We start from the raw sequence: 19,082 nt of genomic DNA on the forward strand, positions 1-19,082 counted from the left end.
TCATCGGGGAAGATGCGGGATTCAAAAGAGGCATTGATAGTGCATCCTAGTTCGAGTGCGATGGTGGCTCTGTGGTAGATATGCGGTGGGCAGGGGTCCGTGGGGCTCCTGAGTGGGTATTCTTCATGGTCGCTGTGGTGTGTTAGACGGTGGCAGGATTCCAGGTGGTGATGATCGTCTCTTTGTCGGTGGTGGAGGAGCGTGGGGTAGTGTCCGGCATCTGTTCGCTGAAGTTGTCGTAGAGGGCCTTGATTTTGAGATGGAACTAGGAACTGAGCTTCTTGCAGAGTTTCTGGGACGGTGTGGTGTCTGTGGTTAACTAAGAGTGTGCTTGTGCCTCACCCTGACAAGGATTGTGGTTCCTGCTCCAGTAGCAAGCAGGAAACAGTATGCCAATTTCTTACACCATATAACAAGGAGTCAGTATTATCAAACCGTCTAGCTTTCTTCACTTTTACTCACCATGATCACTTTCCCTTTCCAAGCAAAACAATTTTTTCACACAAACATTTCTAATAACTGGCCAAGATCTGTCTGCTGATGTAACACAGACTAGGAAATGCCTGTGGTCCCCAAGACAAAACACATGTTTACCAATACTACTTCAAGGACAAATAGATTCTTTCTCACCTTTAGTGACTGTGTGAAGTGGGCCGTAGATAGGCTGGTACTATCATCATATGGATGGTGAAGGTTCTGAAGTCGCCGTTGCACTTCTTCTTCTATGAAAGCATTTACTCTGAAAACATTAGAAAGCTACAATCAGATTAATACATATAAAATGTTTATGTATAATAGGCATTCCTATTTAACACCATCAACATGTTCCCTTTAAATCAGGATAATGCACGCTGATAGAGGCAATAAGTTATACATAAAAAGCATTGTAGAGACCACTAAAATGTAGTGAGGATAGAAGGCATATGCAAAAAACATTTTTGATATACCAATCCCACGGAATGAGAAAAATGATCCGGCCACTTAGTTTGACATCAAAATGGCATCTATAATCGAAAATGGCATCTTGCCATCCACTATGTGCCAACTGTTCAAGCAAAATCACACAAAATGTAGTTCCAGAGATGTGAAAGAATGCTCATCAGCATTGTTGAAACTTGCACTCTTGGCAGGGTCACCCCAGATTTTTGCTTTCCTTTGCCTTACCTGTTTTGGTTGGCTTTTAGGACTCTGTGCACTTTTTCCCAGCTAACCAGACATAAAGTGCTTGGGATTTCTCCCGAAACATGGTATAACAATTGGTATACTCTTGATTGGACCATTTATTTTACTTGTAAGTCCCTAAAATAGGGTACTACATATAATTAGGTACTGTAAATTAAATACTACGAGCATGCAACAGCACTCATTGTGCCACCGACTAAAATCTAAAGAGTAACAAATGATGGACAAAATGGAGAACAAATCTAACATTCACCCTGAGATCTGGGTTAAATCCATTGTTCTTTTGTTTAACATGCTACTACAGTTTAGACCCAGCAATATGTAAATCAGTCCTGACTCTGCTCCTCATGGGAACAGTCCAACCCAAACTGCCAAGCCAGGTCCTCCCTGGACCAGAAACAAGCATCCTAGGACCGGTTTCGGGGTACCACCCCTCATCAGCCAGGCTCGAGGGTCAAGACTAATTTGCATATGGCTAAGTCTAAACTGGAGTGACGTAGTGTGCAAACAAAAAAAAAAAAAGAATCGATGGAGTTAACCCAGATCTGTGCCTGGGGGTGAATGTTTGTTTTGTTCAGCATTCCATCCATCTGTTCTTTTTGCATTTGTCGCCCTAAGTGGGAACGTATGCCCATACTTGGGTTCCGTGCTCGCTATGCCACCAAATTCAAGCTAGCCTGGCTGATGAGTGGTGATACTCTGAAACCGGTCCTAGGATGCTTGTTTCTGGTCCAGGGAGGATCTGGCCCAGCGGTGCAGGCTGGGCAGTTCCCATGGGGAGCAGGGTCAAGACTGGTTGCATATGGCTAGGTCTAAACTGGAATGATGCAGCATGCAAAAAAACGATGGACTTAACCAGGATCTGTGACTGGAAGTTAATGTTTGATTTGTCTCAGGCTTGCCCCTGATGCCTGTGGTGCCGTTTTAAACTGCCATTTCGATCTCGAAAAATAAACCTTTTGCCATGCCTAAACCTTCCTTTTAATACTCATACGTCACTCATAAGGTAGAAACTAAAGTCTTACAGATCAGGGTGGACTGTATTTGAAGAGTAGTTAAAGAGTAGAACATGTGTATTTAAGTTGTGTACGTCCTGACAGAGAAAATCCCCTTAAGTCATTTTCTCTCTGTTCCAAGGTTATCTCTCATATAGACTAAAAGTGGCATATCTTATTACATTTAATAATTACTAGCTTCGGTTTAGGACAATAGAAATATGCTGCTTGTGTATACAGATTTTAAGTTACAAGTTTAACAAGCATTGGCAAAGCCAATAGGTCAGGTATTTTTCTCCTGCCTTTTAGCAATTCTTGTTCTGTCATGGTTTTTGGAAAACTATATTGTTCTGGAAGCTGCCGGGTGTGTTCGATAATCTAAAAAAAAAAAGTAAAAGCGGAAAATGTTTTTAGGTTTCAAAAAAGCACACATTACCATAATACTTCCTGGAACTGAACATAACTACTTTGTGCTCCTAGTGAAAGAGCTTCATGCTGTAGCTCATAGTGAAGTCAGACAATTGCTGAAATGAGCTTGATCAGTGTTTGAGCGGATTGGAGAAAAATGTGAATGACCCAATCACAGACAAATGGAGAAAGTGTGGCCTGATTTAGTGCCAGAGGTCCTGGATCATTGGCTGCTATCAGTGTGAACTCCTCCTTTAGGCCTGCCTTAGGGGTGGCATAATATTAAAAAGGAAGGTTTGGGCTTTGCCATTATACTATTTTAAATGGAAAGTCGAGTTAGACATTTAAAACTGCTCTGCTAGCAGACTGTGGCGGGCTACGAGTCATGCTTTGCCTAGTGGCCCAAGAGGTACTGCAGTCCATAAGGGACTCTAACTTACACGACCTGGGTACAACTGGTACCATACACTAGGGTCTTAAAAGTAAGTTAACCTATGCTTATTATGGGTGAGCTAATTAGACATATACCTTTGAAAGGGTCAGAGCACTGGCACTGTGGCCTGTTTGACAGGACGCAGTGCACTTAGAGTAAAAAAATCAGCCGCATCAGTCGAAAAACTTGGGGGATGATGATGCAAAATGAGGCATTTCCTTACACAAAGGCACTTACTTTACATTATTTTTAGTACTGAAACCTAACCGTTGGGTTAGGGTTTCTTTACTCGTGTACTGAAGTGCCTTTGACCGTTGCTGGGCTTCCATGGTGTGAAATAAGTAGACCAATTTGTGGAACCACAAGTTCATTACTATGCCCATTTGGTTCACAATTATGTTTTAATCTTGGCACTGACATACTCCAGGAATATAAGATTATTGAGCAGGGATTGCCCATAGACACTTTTAACTGCCTTACCACTCAATCTACCATTTTCCTCACAATCCTTAACAAAGGGAATCATCCTTTTTATTTTTAAAGAGTTTTATATAGTGCAAACTAGACCTGAAGATATCAGGTATCAGAGCGCTTTACATGAGCACCAGTTTCGTACCAGATGGACACATTCATTTTTTTGTTGTTAGGCACGGGGAGATTAAGTGATTTGCCCAGAATCACAGGATGTTGTGCTTCGTTGCCGAGCCTCGAACCCGGTTCCCCAGCTTCGAGGATGACGGCTCTAGCCGTAAGGGCTTTGCTGTGGCCACTACCAGACAGGGAATACGGAAGAGGATCTCAGTTATTAAGCCCGAGTGCCAGGCCCACTGCTTACTGCAGAACCCACACAGCGAGAACACAGCCCAACGTTGAAGCATGCCACTTTGGTCGGTGAGCGCTGTTGCATCCTTCAAAGGGCACCTCTCATGACCACAGATATTTTTGCCTCAGTGTCTTTAATTGAGACTTGGTGGTCTTGTGCAGCAGCACACCTATGGGATTTTTGGAAAGGGGTAACGAACTTTGGCATTAAAGCAGCCCTAGTTCTTAGCACCAGCTTACTTTGAAAGAAAGAGGTAAATGAGCGTTTTACAGATAGCGCTTGTAATTTGAAAACACGTCTAGCTGACATAAGAGCGAGCAGGAAGATAGTCTTAAAAGTAAGGAGCCATAAAAGGGTACCTGTGCAACAGTTCCAATCGGGCACACATAAGAAATATGAGAATAAGGTTATGGTCCCATTGGAGCATAATAAAAGGAGTTGGGGGAATCCTGTTGGAGAGCCCCTTTATGAAACTCTTAACAATGGGGGATTTATAGAGGGATTGCTGGTCAGGAAAAACAGAGAGGCTGATGAAGTTGATAAGTAGCCCTTAACAGAGCCCATTCGGAGAAAGTGTGCTCTATAAATCCGCCAATAAGATGACATAACAAAAGACCTGAGGAGAACCTAAGAAGTTGTCCAAACACAATGTGTCAAACTTGTCTAATCTGCCTGAACAGACTTTTGGTGTATTTCCTTTGTAAGCATAGGATATCATCCACCACTTAAGGGGGCAAGGAAAAAGAACTCTGGTTGTACCACTCAATTTCCAAGCATGCAGGTGGAGGCTCTAGAGGATGGGGTGCAGAGGTTGCCCGTGAGACTGTGAGGGGAGGTCAACCCTGTCAGGGAGACAGAGAAGAGGGCACAGGGAGAAGTGAACAAAGTCTGAGTACCACTCCTTTCACAACCAGTCTCGGGCAATTAGATTTACTTAGGTCTGGTTGAGGTGAATCTTTCTCAAAGCACAAGGTTTTAATGGTATGGGAGGAACACATACCTTCAATGCTCCCTGCATCAAAAACTGTAGGGCACAGAAGTTCAGCCAGTGAGTGCTGCCGTAATCCAGTCTACTGTTGATGAGGGTGTGAGTGACCAATTTCCTGGCATCGGAGGGGATCCACATGAATATTTTTGTTGCGGGGATTCTGCTCATGCACAGAACTATGCGCAGGAAACCAGAACCTCGGTGCATTGTGGTGTACCAAAAACCTACCTCAGTGCCCAGAACCCCAATCCGACTAGCATCAGTGTCTCATTCGTTCTCCGTACTACTGCAAAGCTACGAATGATTAGACAACCCAGAACAAGCGACTTACGAACCTCTCAGGAATAGTGGGAATCAAGAACACTCTTCGTTTTTATTCTCATAAATGTTCACAACGTGAGTAATTAGTTTAAAATGTTTATTTTACCAAGTGCTCTAAGATGCAGTATCTTTGCTAACATAAGTAAAAAGATGCATAAAATCAATACAATCAGCATTGTTACAATTCCATAAAATTTATGTGAGTAAAATACCCAGGCAAATCCTCAGTAGAACACTAGCACATGAACAGTGACATTAGCCCAAACATAGTTTGGAAAAAATAATTAGAAAACGTTTTTGCACATTTGGTGTATTTTAATTTCTATTGTAAAACATGATTCAATGATAAAAAAGTTTTAAGTACATTTGTATCGATACATGATAAAATATTCCAGCATTATAGCATATGCATGAATCTAAACATACATCAGGTACATATATATTACAATAAAAAGATGGTTTCCTTTATTGTAATATATATGTACCTGATGTATGTTTAGATTCATGCATATGCTATAATGCTGGAATATTTTATCATGTATCGATACAAATGTACTTAAAACTTTTTTATCATTGAATCATGTTTTACAATAGAAATTAAAATACACCAAATGTGCAAAAACGTTTTCTAATTATTTTTTCCAAACTATGTTTGGGCTAATGTCACTGTTCATGTGCTAGTGTTCTACTGAGGATTTGCCTGGGTATTTTACTCACATAAATTGTCTTGCCCTGACCCAGGAAATTGATCCAAATCAGGGGGTCCTTGTTTGTTTTTCACATATTACAATTCCATAAAATACAGGAGAGATCATATTATAATGATAGTGGAAAGAGGTCTATAGTGCCTTGTGTACCACCGTTCCCTTGGCAGGAGCCAGGTATTTTAAACATAGAAGATCTCTAGGTTAAAACGGTGAACCCCATACCTCCAAAATCAGGTGAAATTAATCACATCCCAGAACAGCACAGCTCTTTGTCGATGGAAGTGCCCGTCTCATGCATGCAATGCAATATTAAAAGTACCCGAGTTTCAGAAATGAGCAGCTGTGTGAGTGTTGTGTCTAGAGCGTGGGACGATCAACCTGCATCAACAGCATACATTGTTATATAACCTTGAACACTCTGTGCAGATTTGATGTCACAGTGAAAGTCTAGACATGTGAAAAACAGACCGTTCTCATGTGAAGGAAAGCAAACAGTTTGTCTTTACAAAAACAGAGACATATAGTGTTGTGTGCAAAAGCGGCAAAATGACGTTTGAGCAACTAACTCACTTATGCTAACATACCAATGTGTGCAAGCAGAACCGTATCTTCACTACACCCTCCCCTGATCGGGCCAACAAACAAAAGGAAACATAACAAGAACGCAGTGTTCAAGTCTGTGTGAGACGGAAATAAGTTCGGTTTTGTCAAAGGGGTCACAAGGAGATGAGAGGGACAAAAAATAAAATAATGTTTTTAAAAAGAAAAAAAATGCAAGTGGAAAAAAAAATCACCATGGGGAGAAGAAAAAAACCTTTAGTACTGCAGGCATCGCATGTTGGACCGCTGCCAATTTAATCCATCAGCATGTATGCACAGTATGTCGCAACAGCCTCCAAAAGGAAATCATTGTTATTATCAGCAAAGAGTTCCGCCATCCAATTTAGTAATGGAAATGAACATACATGTTCTTCAATTGTAGGAGCCTCTAGCACAATCAGAGGATAACTTGTGTTTTCTTCGAGATAACTCCCTTCCAGGAAGTCATGCGCAGCCACACATATGTCCCAATTTGCCAAAACTGTGTGCGCAGCCGCGCAGGCCATAATCCCGATTCCAGAACAGGCCAACTCATAAGCCACTGACGGACTCATTACATGTTAAAAATCTGGAGCAGGAGACACCGTATTTGAGAGACAGAGTTCTAATGCTCATTCAAATTGGTAATCCAGGCAATGGAACACGGGCTGAACGCAAGTAAACTCGAAAAGCGGAAGGATAATCCGTATGCCACGCTCAATGTGGCCAATGGCAGTACTCCATAGTGTTCAAGCCTTCGATCATGAAGCAAGGTCAGCCGGGGTCGGCTGTCTCTTGACACAGACAGTGCAGCCATTTCGGAACAAGCAAATCAACAGCAGCACACCGGCAGCCAAGGCAAGAATTAGAGGGAAGCCACCAAAGATGCTGGAAAAAACAGAATGAAAAAATGCCGGTATCACACCAAATATAGTTTGGAATGAGGTCAAAAGGCCGGGGATAACAGTTTTAAAAAAATGGGCCAAGCCTGTAGTGGTAGAGGCATTGAAGATAGTGTGGATCAAAGCGCCAAAATTAAGGGGGAGATCCGCATTTAAAAGTGTGTGTACCTCAGTACGCGTGTTAGCAACGTGAAGGACAAATGTTTCACGAGAAGAAGTAAGAGGGACTTTTTTTGGGGACAAAAAAGCCCTTATTCTGTTTAACTTGTTAAACTCTGCTTTCAGGGTCGGAATGGAAGGCCAAATGGAGAAATCAAACCTCCATGCGAGGGCGGGAAAAGCACATTTTTACAGCAATCTACGCGTTGTGATACAGTGACAATGTACGGAATTCCAGCCAACATCCCCCAGCAAGCTTCATTATTTAAAAGTAAATAGCTACCGTTAGCTAGTGTGAACGTTGGTATGATAGTTGGTCCTGGAATCCCCTTCAAATTGCAAGCTAAATTCGGAGCCTGAATGTTACAGCCACCGTGTTAATTGTACATTCTTGCACACAAGTGAATGATCAGGTGTGAAAGTGCACTCTTACCCCTTTAAGTAAACCTCTTTGCCATCTCTCAGACATTTGTACGAGAGGGCAGAGACCAAATCTCATGGAGAAAAGCGGTACCAAGTGGTTCATATCTACCCAAGGCATAGTGTTTCATACATGAACTAAACTTAAACAGAGGAAAAGGCAATGTTATTAAACCATGGATGAGCCACACAGCTGAATTAGATTCGGCCACAGAAAATGGTAACGGTTCTAATTTTTCAATATGCAATAGAGATGAGGTTGCATCCTTCATGGACATGAACTGTTGTTTTTCTGTTAAATTAAAAGGTAAAAACAGAGACGAAGTATTCATGTATTCCCAAGGGACTTTCCCAGATTTTAAAGTTTGTAAAGTCCAAGAAAACTGCTTTATGGAACTCAATTGATTTTGACCATGGTACAAAACAGACACTTCATCTTGCACAAAATCCACAACAGATGAAACAAAGTTATTGAAGGTGTAAATCCTGGGGAAGAGTGTGTTGATGCAATTATCAATGACAGCAAGCACTTTTTCTAAAGCAGCCTCAATATGCAACAGTTTCCAAACTTCATTGTAAATAGCATATATATACACCTCTTGGATCTGCCACCCTCAGGACCTTTACCAAAGTCAGTTAAGTCAACATTGTCGTTTAATAAAGATAAATGATGTTTAACAGACGCTAGGGTGCAATGTTTCAGCCAATTTTGACATAATTTCCCCACTGAATGGGTAGTAACTGAATAGGAATTTGAAACGGGGATTGATTCTGTCCTGTGTGAAGCCAGGGGCTAGACCCAGAAAGCGTTTTTGACAAGAATCAGAACTTGTTTGCCATAACAGCCAGCCTTCAGGGTCCAAGGACGGAATGTTAAAAGAGGTGTTCAAAATTAATGATTGCAATTCATCAAGGGACATATCAGTATGATTGTCCCAATTTGGGTAAGCATACAGATTAGGAATTTTAGAGGTATTCATGTGTTTTGAAGTGGCCAAACCAAGACATGTTGTTTGTGAAATCGTACTATTCAAAAACAACAGGTGGCCCGGAATAAGACATGCACGGTGCAAAGCTTCAGTGCCCTGCACCTGCCAAGGTTTAGAAACTCAAACAGACTTAAGATATATTTTATCTTTTCATAGCTCGTAGCCACCCACAGCTAACTGATCCATAAAAGATTTTGAATACAGTAATTTTGTGTGAGTAAGCCTCACTTTAGAATTTGATTTAGATTTAGAATTTAATTTAAAATAAAAGGAGCTTGGATTAGACCTATCAAAGTCCGTGAAATATGTGAATGTTCCCATTGGGTGTAATTAACCACATTTCTAAATGTATTAGCCTTATGCAGAAAATGATGGCCATAGTGTTGGTAGCAAAACAAGTCGGCGTAGTTTGCGGAGTCTACAAATAAATCCTCAGCATCAAAAGCAGCATAATATTTCAAATCAGAAAAAGAGCTTCAATGGCTTGGACATCCCAATCATCAGAGCATATGTTTGGTTTCACAACATCCCCTATTGTAACACGAAGTACATTTGGAACATTAACCACCTCTGTGGGTCCATGAATTTGAAATTTTACCGCATCCCACACAATCCCATCTAACCCAGGTCAGGCAGTGATGTTGACAAAAGTCTTTTCATGATGTGTGATGAGGAGTGTGGGGCCAAGTTTAATCAATAAACCTAATTGTTGATCATTCAGTTATATAGTGTCCATTTACTAGACGAAAATAAACCATCACAAAACCAATCGACATGAACAGGAAAATGGAGATGAGAACCAACCAGATGTAACTCCAAGGTGGAAGTAAAAAATTTATTTTAAACCAAGTAATAAAAATCGAAAACCTCAATGGTACACTCAATGTTATGGAGTCAGAGTCAAATGAAAAACGTGACCGGTCAATTGGACTTGTCTGCACACCAGGCAATGACACATCTGTGGTATAGGTGTACTCAGTATCTTCATGTGAATCGCCAGCCGGCGGATTTAATTACCGATTTGTAACTATGGACATGATAATGGCAATGTCAGGCCCGTTGGTGTTTGCAGAGGCCAAAACAGAATTTCTCAGCATTGCTGGACATGAGACCGCAGGAGTCATACTAAGAAGAATCGGCCACTCGTTATAATTTTACATTGTCAAAGGAGATGTACCTATTTTCTTTGCGACCAGGAAGTGGTGATAAAATGACTGTTCTTATGCCCTGCACGGCAAGCACTGGAACTGGTACACGATAAGAGGATCCAAACTCCTTCTTGTTCAGAAGAAAAAGGACCGCAGTGATCCAAATAAACACAACCAAGTGTTAGGTACAGCTGAGTTTGTGGCGGCCGTGCAGCAGTCGAAGGTTTAATCTGCTGACATTCATCACAAGAAGGACATATTCACAAGTTTGTTTATACAATCCACGGCACCAATAAAGTTGCTGTAAGATAGAGACAGTCGCTGAAACGCCGGCATGAGCCGAGGCCATGCCTTCGTGAGTGGCTGTTATCAAGGATAACCTGCGGTCAGCATTGGGAATCAACCTGTCACCAATGTCATTAATTCTCACATAAGGAACTTTATCGGGACTTAAATTATAAGAGTATTTAGAAGGGAAACCCCTAGGGTCACCCTTCTCTGTAGCAGCAATAGCTGCCAAGATGTCATCATCAATCTTGCTTTTGGACCTTGTAACTACTACAACTAAATAGGTTGCTACTGCTGTCTTCCCTGCCTCGTCAGCTAGACTGTTGTCAACAGCTTGTACTCCTACGCGCTGGTGATCAAGAGTATGAATTACACTTACGAGAGACAGACGCTCTTTAAGTTCTGCGACTTGAACCCATAGCATTTTGTGCCTAATTGTGCTACCTTCGGAATCACAATAGTCATTCTGAGTCCAAAAGAATGAATTGTTGTTGAAAGACTGGACACCGTAGTAAGAGTCACTCATCAAATTAGTCACCCCAGTGTCAGCAAATTCCAGTGCTAGCACCAGAGCACCTAGCTCTGCCAACTGGGCGGTACAGTCTCCTAATGTCGGCATGTGCACGACATCAGACTTGAATTCTCCATTCACTATGGTACCAGCCACGATTGCGCAGGCAGCTGAATAAGAATGCTTAGATCCTGTCGCTGGTAGCGCCGAACCGTCTGTGTAAATGATACAGTGGTAATCTTCAAGCTGGCACATGGACAGAGGAGTAGGATGACCAAATTCCTACTGTAAAAACTCCTGTGTTAGCAAAGAGGGGTCAAAAATAAATGTGACATTCGGAGATGTCAGAGAAGTGGCCCATTGTATCCAACTGGGATGTAAAGCTTTTGATTTGGGTACACTGGCTTTCGTCACTGCCTCAAGGGCAGGATAAGGTGTAACAACCAACATGCGTTTTCCCTGTGACAGCGCTCTCTCTTTTAGAATGGCAATCTGTACAGCTGTCAAAACCTTTTTGACAGAAGAAAATCGCATTTCAGCCGAAGTGTACAAGTGTGACTTGTAAGCAATAGGTACTGTGTCTCCTTCATTAAACGTCAAGTGTGTGAAACCCACAGCGCCTGGCACAATTCTTATCACCAGGTTAGTGTGGTTGTCACGAGTCAGTAAGTATTTAGATTCAAGAAGATCAGACTGCAAAGATTCCAGAATAGCTGAATGTTTAGGCAGCCAGCATGACTTGGTAAAAGTTGGCTGTATCAAGACATATAGCGGCTTGATACGCTGGGCATAATCGGGAATGTAAGTACGCCCGAAATTAACCAATCCCAGCAAGGATTGTAGTTTTTTCAGAGTTGTAGGAGACTGCAAACGTGCACATTTCTCCAGGATTTGAGGTGCAAGTCCTCAACCTTCATTCTTGAGCTCATAGCCCAGGAACAACACTGTACTCTGCAATGTGTGACTTTGCAAAGTTAAATTTGTAACAAACGTCCGCAAACATAACTATGATGCGGTCAACGCGACAGAGGTGCAGCCATAATTCGTCGTCAGTGAGATAAATATCATCAGCGTCCGCATCTGGGTCAATGCCGTCTAACAAAGAGACGACCCATGCGGCAAAAATACATGGGATGTTTTTATAGCCCATGCATAATCTTTTAAATTGTTTTTGTTTGCCGCCACAAGTGAACGCTGTCCATTGACTACTAGGGAAGGACACGTTATGACTAAAAAAGCCATTGGAAATGTCTAGTGTGGTTTAAAATCTTTTACGCACAAGACTGTCCACGAGTACGACAATGAGATTTTTAATGTCGATAGTCCAAAACCAGGCGGTACGACCCATCAGGTTTGGTTACAGTGAAGTACGAGTTACTTACCTTCGGTAACGATGTATCTGATAGAGACGATACTAGCCGCAGATTCCTCAACTTAGAATTATCCCCAGGCGTGACACTGGATCCGGAAACTTTTCTGCCCAGCATCCCTGTGAGCCGGGGTGACGGCATCACGCGACTCTGCCCAGGCGTCATCCGCGTACGTGACGTCAGCAAGGTCACGTCAGTTTTCTTCTGAGTACTTTTTCACGCCACAACGCGGAGCCACCAGACAAAACTGTGGGATTTTGGGAACAGTTTGCGAAAAAACAGAAAAAGTGAAAAGGAATGGTGACAAACAACACCATAAGGAGCCGTGTCAACATCTCTGCAGCCAAAGGCAGGGAAAGAAAAAGAGCAGAGTACAGCTCTGAACAGCTACCCTGTCAGGATGTAGATAGTTCCCTCTGGAGACAAGGAACACAGGCAAAATTGTCACAACAACATAAAGTAGGACTACAACCCCAGCCAGGAACCACAAACAGGAACGACAAATCTCCAGGGGAACCACAGCACAGAGTGCGGTAACCCCCACCCACACACACACACACACACCCTCCCAAGGAACAAGGACAAGGGCATGAACAGATGACCCCAACCCAGAAGGTAGCAAAGGGACCAGAACCCCTAGTAACCAAGGGAAGAGGGAGGGGAGGGAAGAAAATGAAGGCAAGCCCCTAACCTGGGCCAGAGCAGAGGGGCACAGGAGAACATAGAACTCCATCCTCCAGGAGTCAAGAGGTGAAAGGAACAAAACGAGAACAAATATCCTGTTAAAAGAGCGAAAGAATGCACTCACAGAAGACACAGCCACCCACCAGAAGGCGAGTGCAGAAGACCAAGCCAAAGGCCCTCGCAGAACGGGGAGGAAGGGCGGGCCGTGAAGGAATCTGCGGCTAGAATCGTCTCTACCAGATACATTGTTAGCGAAGGTTAAGTAACTCGTACATCTGATAGAGACTACTAGCCGCAGATTCCTTAACGTAGAATAGATACCCTAGCCATAACAACAGGGAAGGAGGGCCTGGACATAACAGAGTCCCACAGGGAACCAGACTAACAGACAAGGTGAGGAGACTCGTCCCCGCAGGCAAGGGAAAACCCCATAGTACAACGCCACCGAACCCGCGGGGAAGAAGAAAGGAGAAAGAGGAAGCCCCTTCCACTCAACAAAGAAGCAAGGCAAGAGGAGGCCGAGGCACCCCACGCCCGGACGGGGCCACAGAACCACCATCCAAGGCCAAGGCAAGGAAGGGGAAGGAGAGCAACCCAGAAGCTCCAAGCAGACAGGGAAAAAGAGGGGAAAAAGAGGGGAAAAACAGTCCGGAACACCCAGGAAGACCATTAGGCTGTGAACCAAAAGAGGGAGGAACACAAGAACCTACCCAACCCACAGGCCAGCGAACATGAGGGCACGGACACACCACAGAGGGGGGTACGCACACATGACCCAAAAGGAGCAGTCCAGAGGCACTACCCATCCTGCAGTTAACAAGCAGGCCTGACAAGCAATGCAGCAACCCCAGAGAAGGACACCTCAGGGCGCCACCCAGGCATTCACATCCACCACAAGGAAATTGCACCTGCAAGTACAAAAGTGCCACGGAGGGCAGAGGCCCGAAGGCAACCACAACTTCCCAGCACATAACTAGCTATATGACAGCGACCAGTACCCAGCTTAGGGTATGTTAATCCCAAACATGGGAAACATGTTAGGAAGAAACTTCAGCAGCAGAGGACAACTGTAAAAGCTACGGGAAAAAACCCAGCAGAAGGCTTGTCAAGCAGCCAAGAGAAGAACAGGAGGCCTAGTCACAGTGCCAACCTGATGTGAACAACTGCAACAAAACATTCACAGAAGAAGGTCCGGCCAGCAGCCAACAGAGCCACAGTCCCAACAAGGAGGACTCAGGCATATAAAGCACACAAATCACACAACGGAGACGACTCGCCCCAACCAAAGAACAGCGCACAAGTTCCAAACCAACCCACAGGTCACTGAGGGGGAGAAGGAGGAGGCCGGAGCCCCTCCAAGAACCTCAGGATGGCCGAGTCCGCTGGGGCGTGGAACAAGAGGGTGCCATCAAAAGGGAGATCCACCAGCCGCTCTTGCACATTCTCCGGGAACACACTGTCCCGAAACAAAGCACGATGTCGAAGCGCAACTGAAGAAGCCATGGCACGACCCAGCACCTCCGATATATCCAGAGCGGAGCGTAGAATAAACGCCGCTAGCTCTCGGCCATCTAGCGCATGGTGTCGCAAGCCCACACCAGCAGCCTCCTGCGAAGCTGCAGACCCAAGGGACTCCGCCGAGTCCCACAAAGAAGACGTGGCCCTAGCCAGCACACATAAGGTGTTAAGGGTCCGCAGAGCCGCACTGGTTGAGACAAACATATTGCAGCCCCAGGAGTCCAGCCAGCGTGCCTCCCAGGAGGGTGGAGCCAACAGCGACGGCAGGGAAGGAAAGGCGGTACGCAAGAGGGGGCCACTGGCAGAAGGGTGAAGGGAAAGACACGCCGGGTCACGCGGCGCCGGAAGGTGCTGGTGCAGAAGGTGTTGGGGCACCGGATCCCCCATGGTGGGGCACCCCCAAGTTCCCGTCAGCGAAGAATGGAGCAAACCTTCAAAGGGGAGCAGCAGCTCCCTCCCACCAGAGCCCTGGTGGGGAACCTCCAAAAGATGGTCCGCAGGGAAATGGGCAGCCGGATCTCCCAAGCGCAAAATTCCCACAGCCGTGGAAACAGCACGAGCGAAGGCCGCACCTGCCTCCGTAGGGCCCTGTGGCGGAAAAAGCAACTCCTCCCTGGGGGATGGCTGCAAACTGAGACGGCTATCCCCCAGACCAAAGGGAGCGGGAAAGGGCCAAGCCCGAAAGGGAGAAAGAGGCGCAGAAGAGTGGGGGACTTGAGGTTCCCCTGGCGAAAACCACGGTCGTGGAGACGGCAAGGAGCCGTCTTTCGATGACGTCGGGGAGAAAGCCACGATGCAGCGGCCCGTCTCCGGTGCAGACGACACCAGCAGGCACCCAAACTCTGGGGACAGGGAACGTCCGAGGACGAATCCACTACCTGACGCCTGTCTGGCACGGTAGAGTCCGCAACCTGGAGCAGAGCGTCATCGTCATCCAACACCACAGGAGACGCTGGACAGGCCTCCCTCCCATCACACAGCGCCGGAGACCGGGGCTGGAGCCGAGGCAGTCAACGGGCGGCACCGGAAAGGCGCCGACTCGACCTCTGAGAAAGCAGCCGCCTGCACGGAGGAACAAGAAACACTGGTAGAGGGACAAGGAGTCTCCCGCCAGCCTCGACCCATGGGGGGACGAGAGGGATCTGCTGACTCCCATGGCAGCGCCAAGGCAGACTCAACATTCGGCGAGGCAGCCGCCTGCGCGGAAGGACGTGAGTGACCCGGGGATCGAGCAGAAGCCCCCCGCCAGCCTCGACCCATAAGGGGACAAGAGGGGCTCGCTGACCCCAGCGGCGCCGCCACAGCCGACTCGACCATCAACGAGGCAGCCGCCTGTGTGAAGGGACGAGCAGGACCCGGTGAGGGACGGGGAGTACCCTTCCAGCCTCGACCCATGACGGGACGAGAGGGGTCCGCCGACCCCAGTGGCACGGCACCGGCCAGCAGCTGCCAACGCCGTGGAGGCGTCACCACGGCCTCAGACAGAATCGCCTCAGACAGAATCGCCACTTCTTGAAAGGGCCGAGTGGGGCTCAGGGATGTGACCTGAGCCCTGGCGACCTCCCGTGACACCACAGGGACTCCTGCAGGAGTTTGCAGCAAGGCAGAGGAGCCGCGAACCGGAGGAGGGACCCCCGAAGGGCCGCATCCCAACGTCACCACATCCTCCAAGCCTGGAGCCGAGCCAGTCGGCGCCAAAGTCGCCGGTGACGCCGCAGAGAGCCCCGCATGGCGCAAGGGATCCGCCGACGTCCCAGGAGGCGAGGGAGGAGGAGGAGAAGCCAGCGAGGCCTGTAAAGCTGCCGCATATGTCTCCATTGGGCTCTCAACGCCCCCTCACCGGGGAACGGTGGATAACGGGACGATACGCAGGCCGCATCACCCGCGGAGAGCCCACGCCCCCAACAGGCCGGAAACCAGCCCTCGAGGATAAACTGTGACACTTACCAAGAGGGGAGCAAAGCTCTTGTGGTTCAGGAGACGGATGAGGGAGACAGCGACGATAACGGGCACTCCGAAAACCCTCCGCAGAAGCTGAGCGAGGAAACAAAGCCGATCTGGACATGCAGGCCGAGAGACGACTTCCACTTCAACCGCTGACACGCCTCGCACTCCGATGAGCCGTGATCCTCCCCCAAGCACCACATTCAAATAAGGTGAGGGTCCGTCGCCGACATCAAGCGACCACAAGACGATCACGTCTTGAAGTCTGAAGGCATCCGTGCACTGTTCCCACACAACACCAAAATTGAAGGAAAAAGGCCTAAACAGGCTCAGAGCAAGAACCGGATCCACGTTGCACGCGGAAAAGGAAAAAACTGACCTAGGCGCGCCGGGGTGGGACTTATGTGACCTCTCTTACGTCAGGTACGCGGATGATGCCTGGGCGGAGTCACGTGATGCCGTCATATGTAGAGGTCAGATTTTCCCCAAAAATCTCGTTTATTACACGTTGTATGTCATTTTCTATTAAAAGAACTATATCATATAGTCTATAAGGGGGAGCCACTCTAGTATCAGCAGTTTCCACCGTGATAAAAGTGTCAGATATGGATGAGGTGCTTGCCCCATTATTGTAACCTCCGCTGCTCCGTCTAGCAGCGTTAATGCCCATGTCAGGTTCCGAAGCTGTGTTCTCACTATCTGTGGCATACCTTGCGGTTAACGCAGCAACTTTCTTTTTATGAAACGGAGGGCGTATACATGGAAAGTCGTCCTGCTTGCCTTTACCATCAGTCGGGCGGACTGCTCACGTCCTTGTGGGGCACCCCGACCTCTGCCGCGTTCTCCGCCACCGGCTTGCGTGTCTGATGTTTCCTGTGAAGAACGAGGAGAACGTTGATCAGGAACCTGAAATCTATAAGGAGACCTAACACTCGCCCGGTCGCGCAAATCATATGTGCGCTCAGTAGACACCGCTATTGGTGACGCAGAACGCGACCCGTTTCTGTTGCTGCTTCCCCTATTTTTATACTTCCAATTCTATTTTGGAAAATTCGGACGGTCGTCTTTAGTAGACTTCACCGTCTGAATTTGCGGTTGAGCTGGTGTTTTAGCAAAAGGCTTAACACCCAAACTATTACGGCCAATGGTCTTATAAGCCTTGGCAATAATTTTCTGTAACGCTTGGGGTTTTTCGGCGTCGTTGACAAGGCGCAAAGGGTTAGACACCTGAAAGTTAACTGCATCTCCCTTTACATCTGGAAGGATGAGATCAGTCACTACATCAAACACTCCGAAAAGCCTCATTGCCAATTCGACAGCCGCCTCTTGAACGTGCTAATCTTGAACACGCTTGATCACAGAGGACAGGACAGTCATAGACGGTGTGCTGAAGTGTATACTGCTGCAAATACCTTACCCCAATTCTCATAATCTGTTACCTCTGGCACTAAGTCTTTCTGCAAACTAATTGTGAGGATCCTGTGTTTTTTCATGGGCGTCGTATTAGGAAAAACTGCTTCCAGTTTGTCAAATTTCTCGGCAAGCCAATAAGGCATATCGTCCTTAGCTGGGGGGGGGGGGGGTTGCCCTTTGCCGAATTTACCATGACGGGACTAATTGTCTTCCCGGCCGGTCCAACTGGTTGCGCCGCACCTGGAGGTTGCGAGAAACGTATTGTACTAAAGCCCTATGTACCTCAACCAAGGAGGTATAAAGTTGGCGCAAATCGTCAACCGGGACATGTAGATAACGTGGATGTGGTGTGAACTTGGCCAAGACTGGCCAAGTGACCCCAGGAATTGACAAGGGCCCTAACTGAACCGGATTCACGGTGTGGGGGAGGGCACCATTAAACCAAATATGATGCTGCCATGCCGAAATTGGAATCTCTTGTGTCCTACATGGAGTATAGTTCGCAGGTATAGCAGTGGGAGTGTATGTATGGAATGTATCATCATCCGCTTTTACTGCAGGAAATGTAACCCAAGAGTAGAAAAGCTCAAAGGGGAACGCTGCATCGGCACTCACCACAAAGATTAATGAGATACCATCGCCAGGCACTCCAAACTGCAATAGATGACGCCAGAGCGCACCAAAACTATGCGGAGCTACATCAATATCACCCATAAGGACACAGAGAAGAAAAACTATTTATAGAAATTGTAGCACAAAAAGGGTAGTAATTCAAAACGTTAACCTTTTTATAAAATCTCAAGCTTGAATAAACCTATAACACATTTCTATAGGCAGGTTAATCCGTCACGCCTGTCAACCGGAAACAGGAGTGAGAGTATTATGGACAAATATAAGCACTACTAAAGCGTCTCAAATGTAAGATCAAACGTTGGGTGCCATGTTGCGGGGATTCTGCTCATGCACAGAACTATGTGCAGGAAACCAGGACCTCAGCGTATTGTGGTGAATCAAAAACCCACCTCAGTGCCCAGAACCCCAATCCGACTAGCATCAGTGTCTCATTTGTTCTCCGTACTACAGCGAAGCTACCAATGATTAGACAACCCAGAACAAGCGACTTTGGAACCTCTCAGGAATAGTGGGAATCAAGAACACTCTTTCGTTTTTATTCTCACAAATGTCCACAACATGAGTAATTAGAGACACAGTATAGTTTAAAATGTTTATTTTAACAACGTGCTCTAAGATGCAGTATCTTTGCTAACATAAGTAAAAAGATGCATAAAATCAATACAAT

At 46.2% G+C, this 19,082-nt stretch overlaps 1 protein-coding gene across 2 annotated transcripts in view; it reads right to left on the minus strand.

The window, feature by feature from the left end:
- Positions 1-19,082, minus strand: part of KIF16B (kinesin family member 16B) — a 1,655,522-nt gene that overhangs the window by 509,684 nt on the left and 1,126,756 nt on the right. For both annotated transcript variants that reach the window (XM_078649578.1, XM_078649577.1), the window contains exon 21: positions 631-739. In XM_078649578.1, coding sequence (XP_078505704.1) covers positions 631-739 — 109 coding nt within the window. The remainder of the gene's footprint in view (positions 1-630; positions 740-19,082) is intronic.

This window comes from Lissotriton helveticus, chromosome 6, assembly GCF_964261635.1.
Source record: "Lissotriton helveticus chromosome 6, aLisHel1.1, whole genome shotgun sequence".
NCBI classification, from domain to species: Eukaryota; Metazoa; Chordata; class Amphibia; order Caudata; family Salamandridae; genus Lissotriton; species Lissotriton helveticus.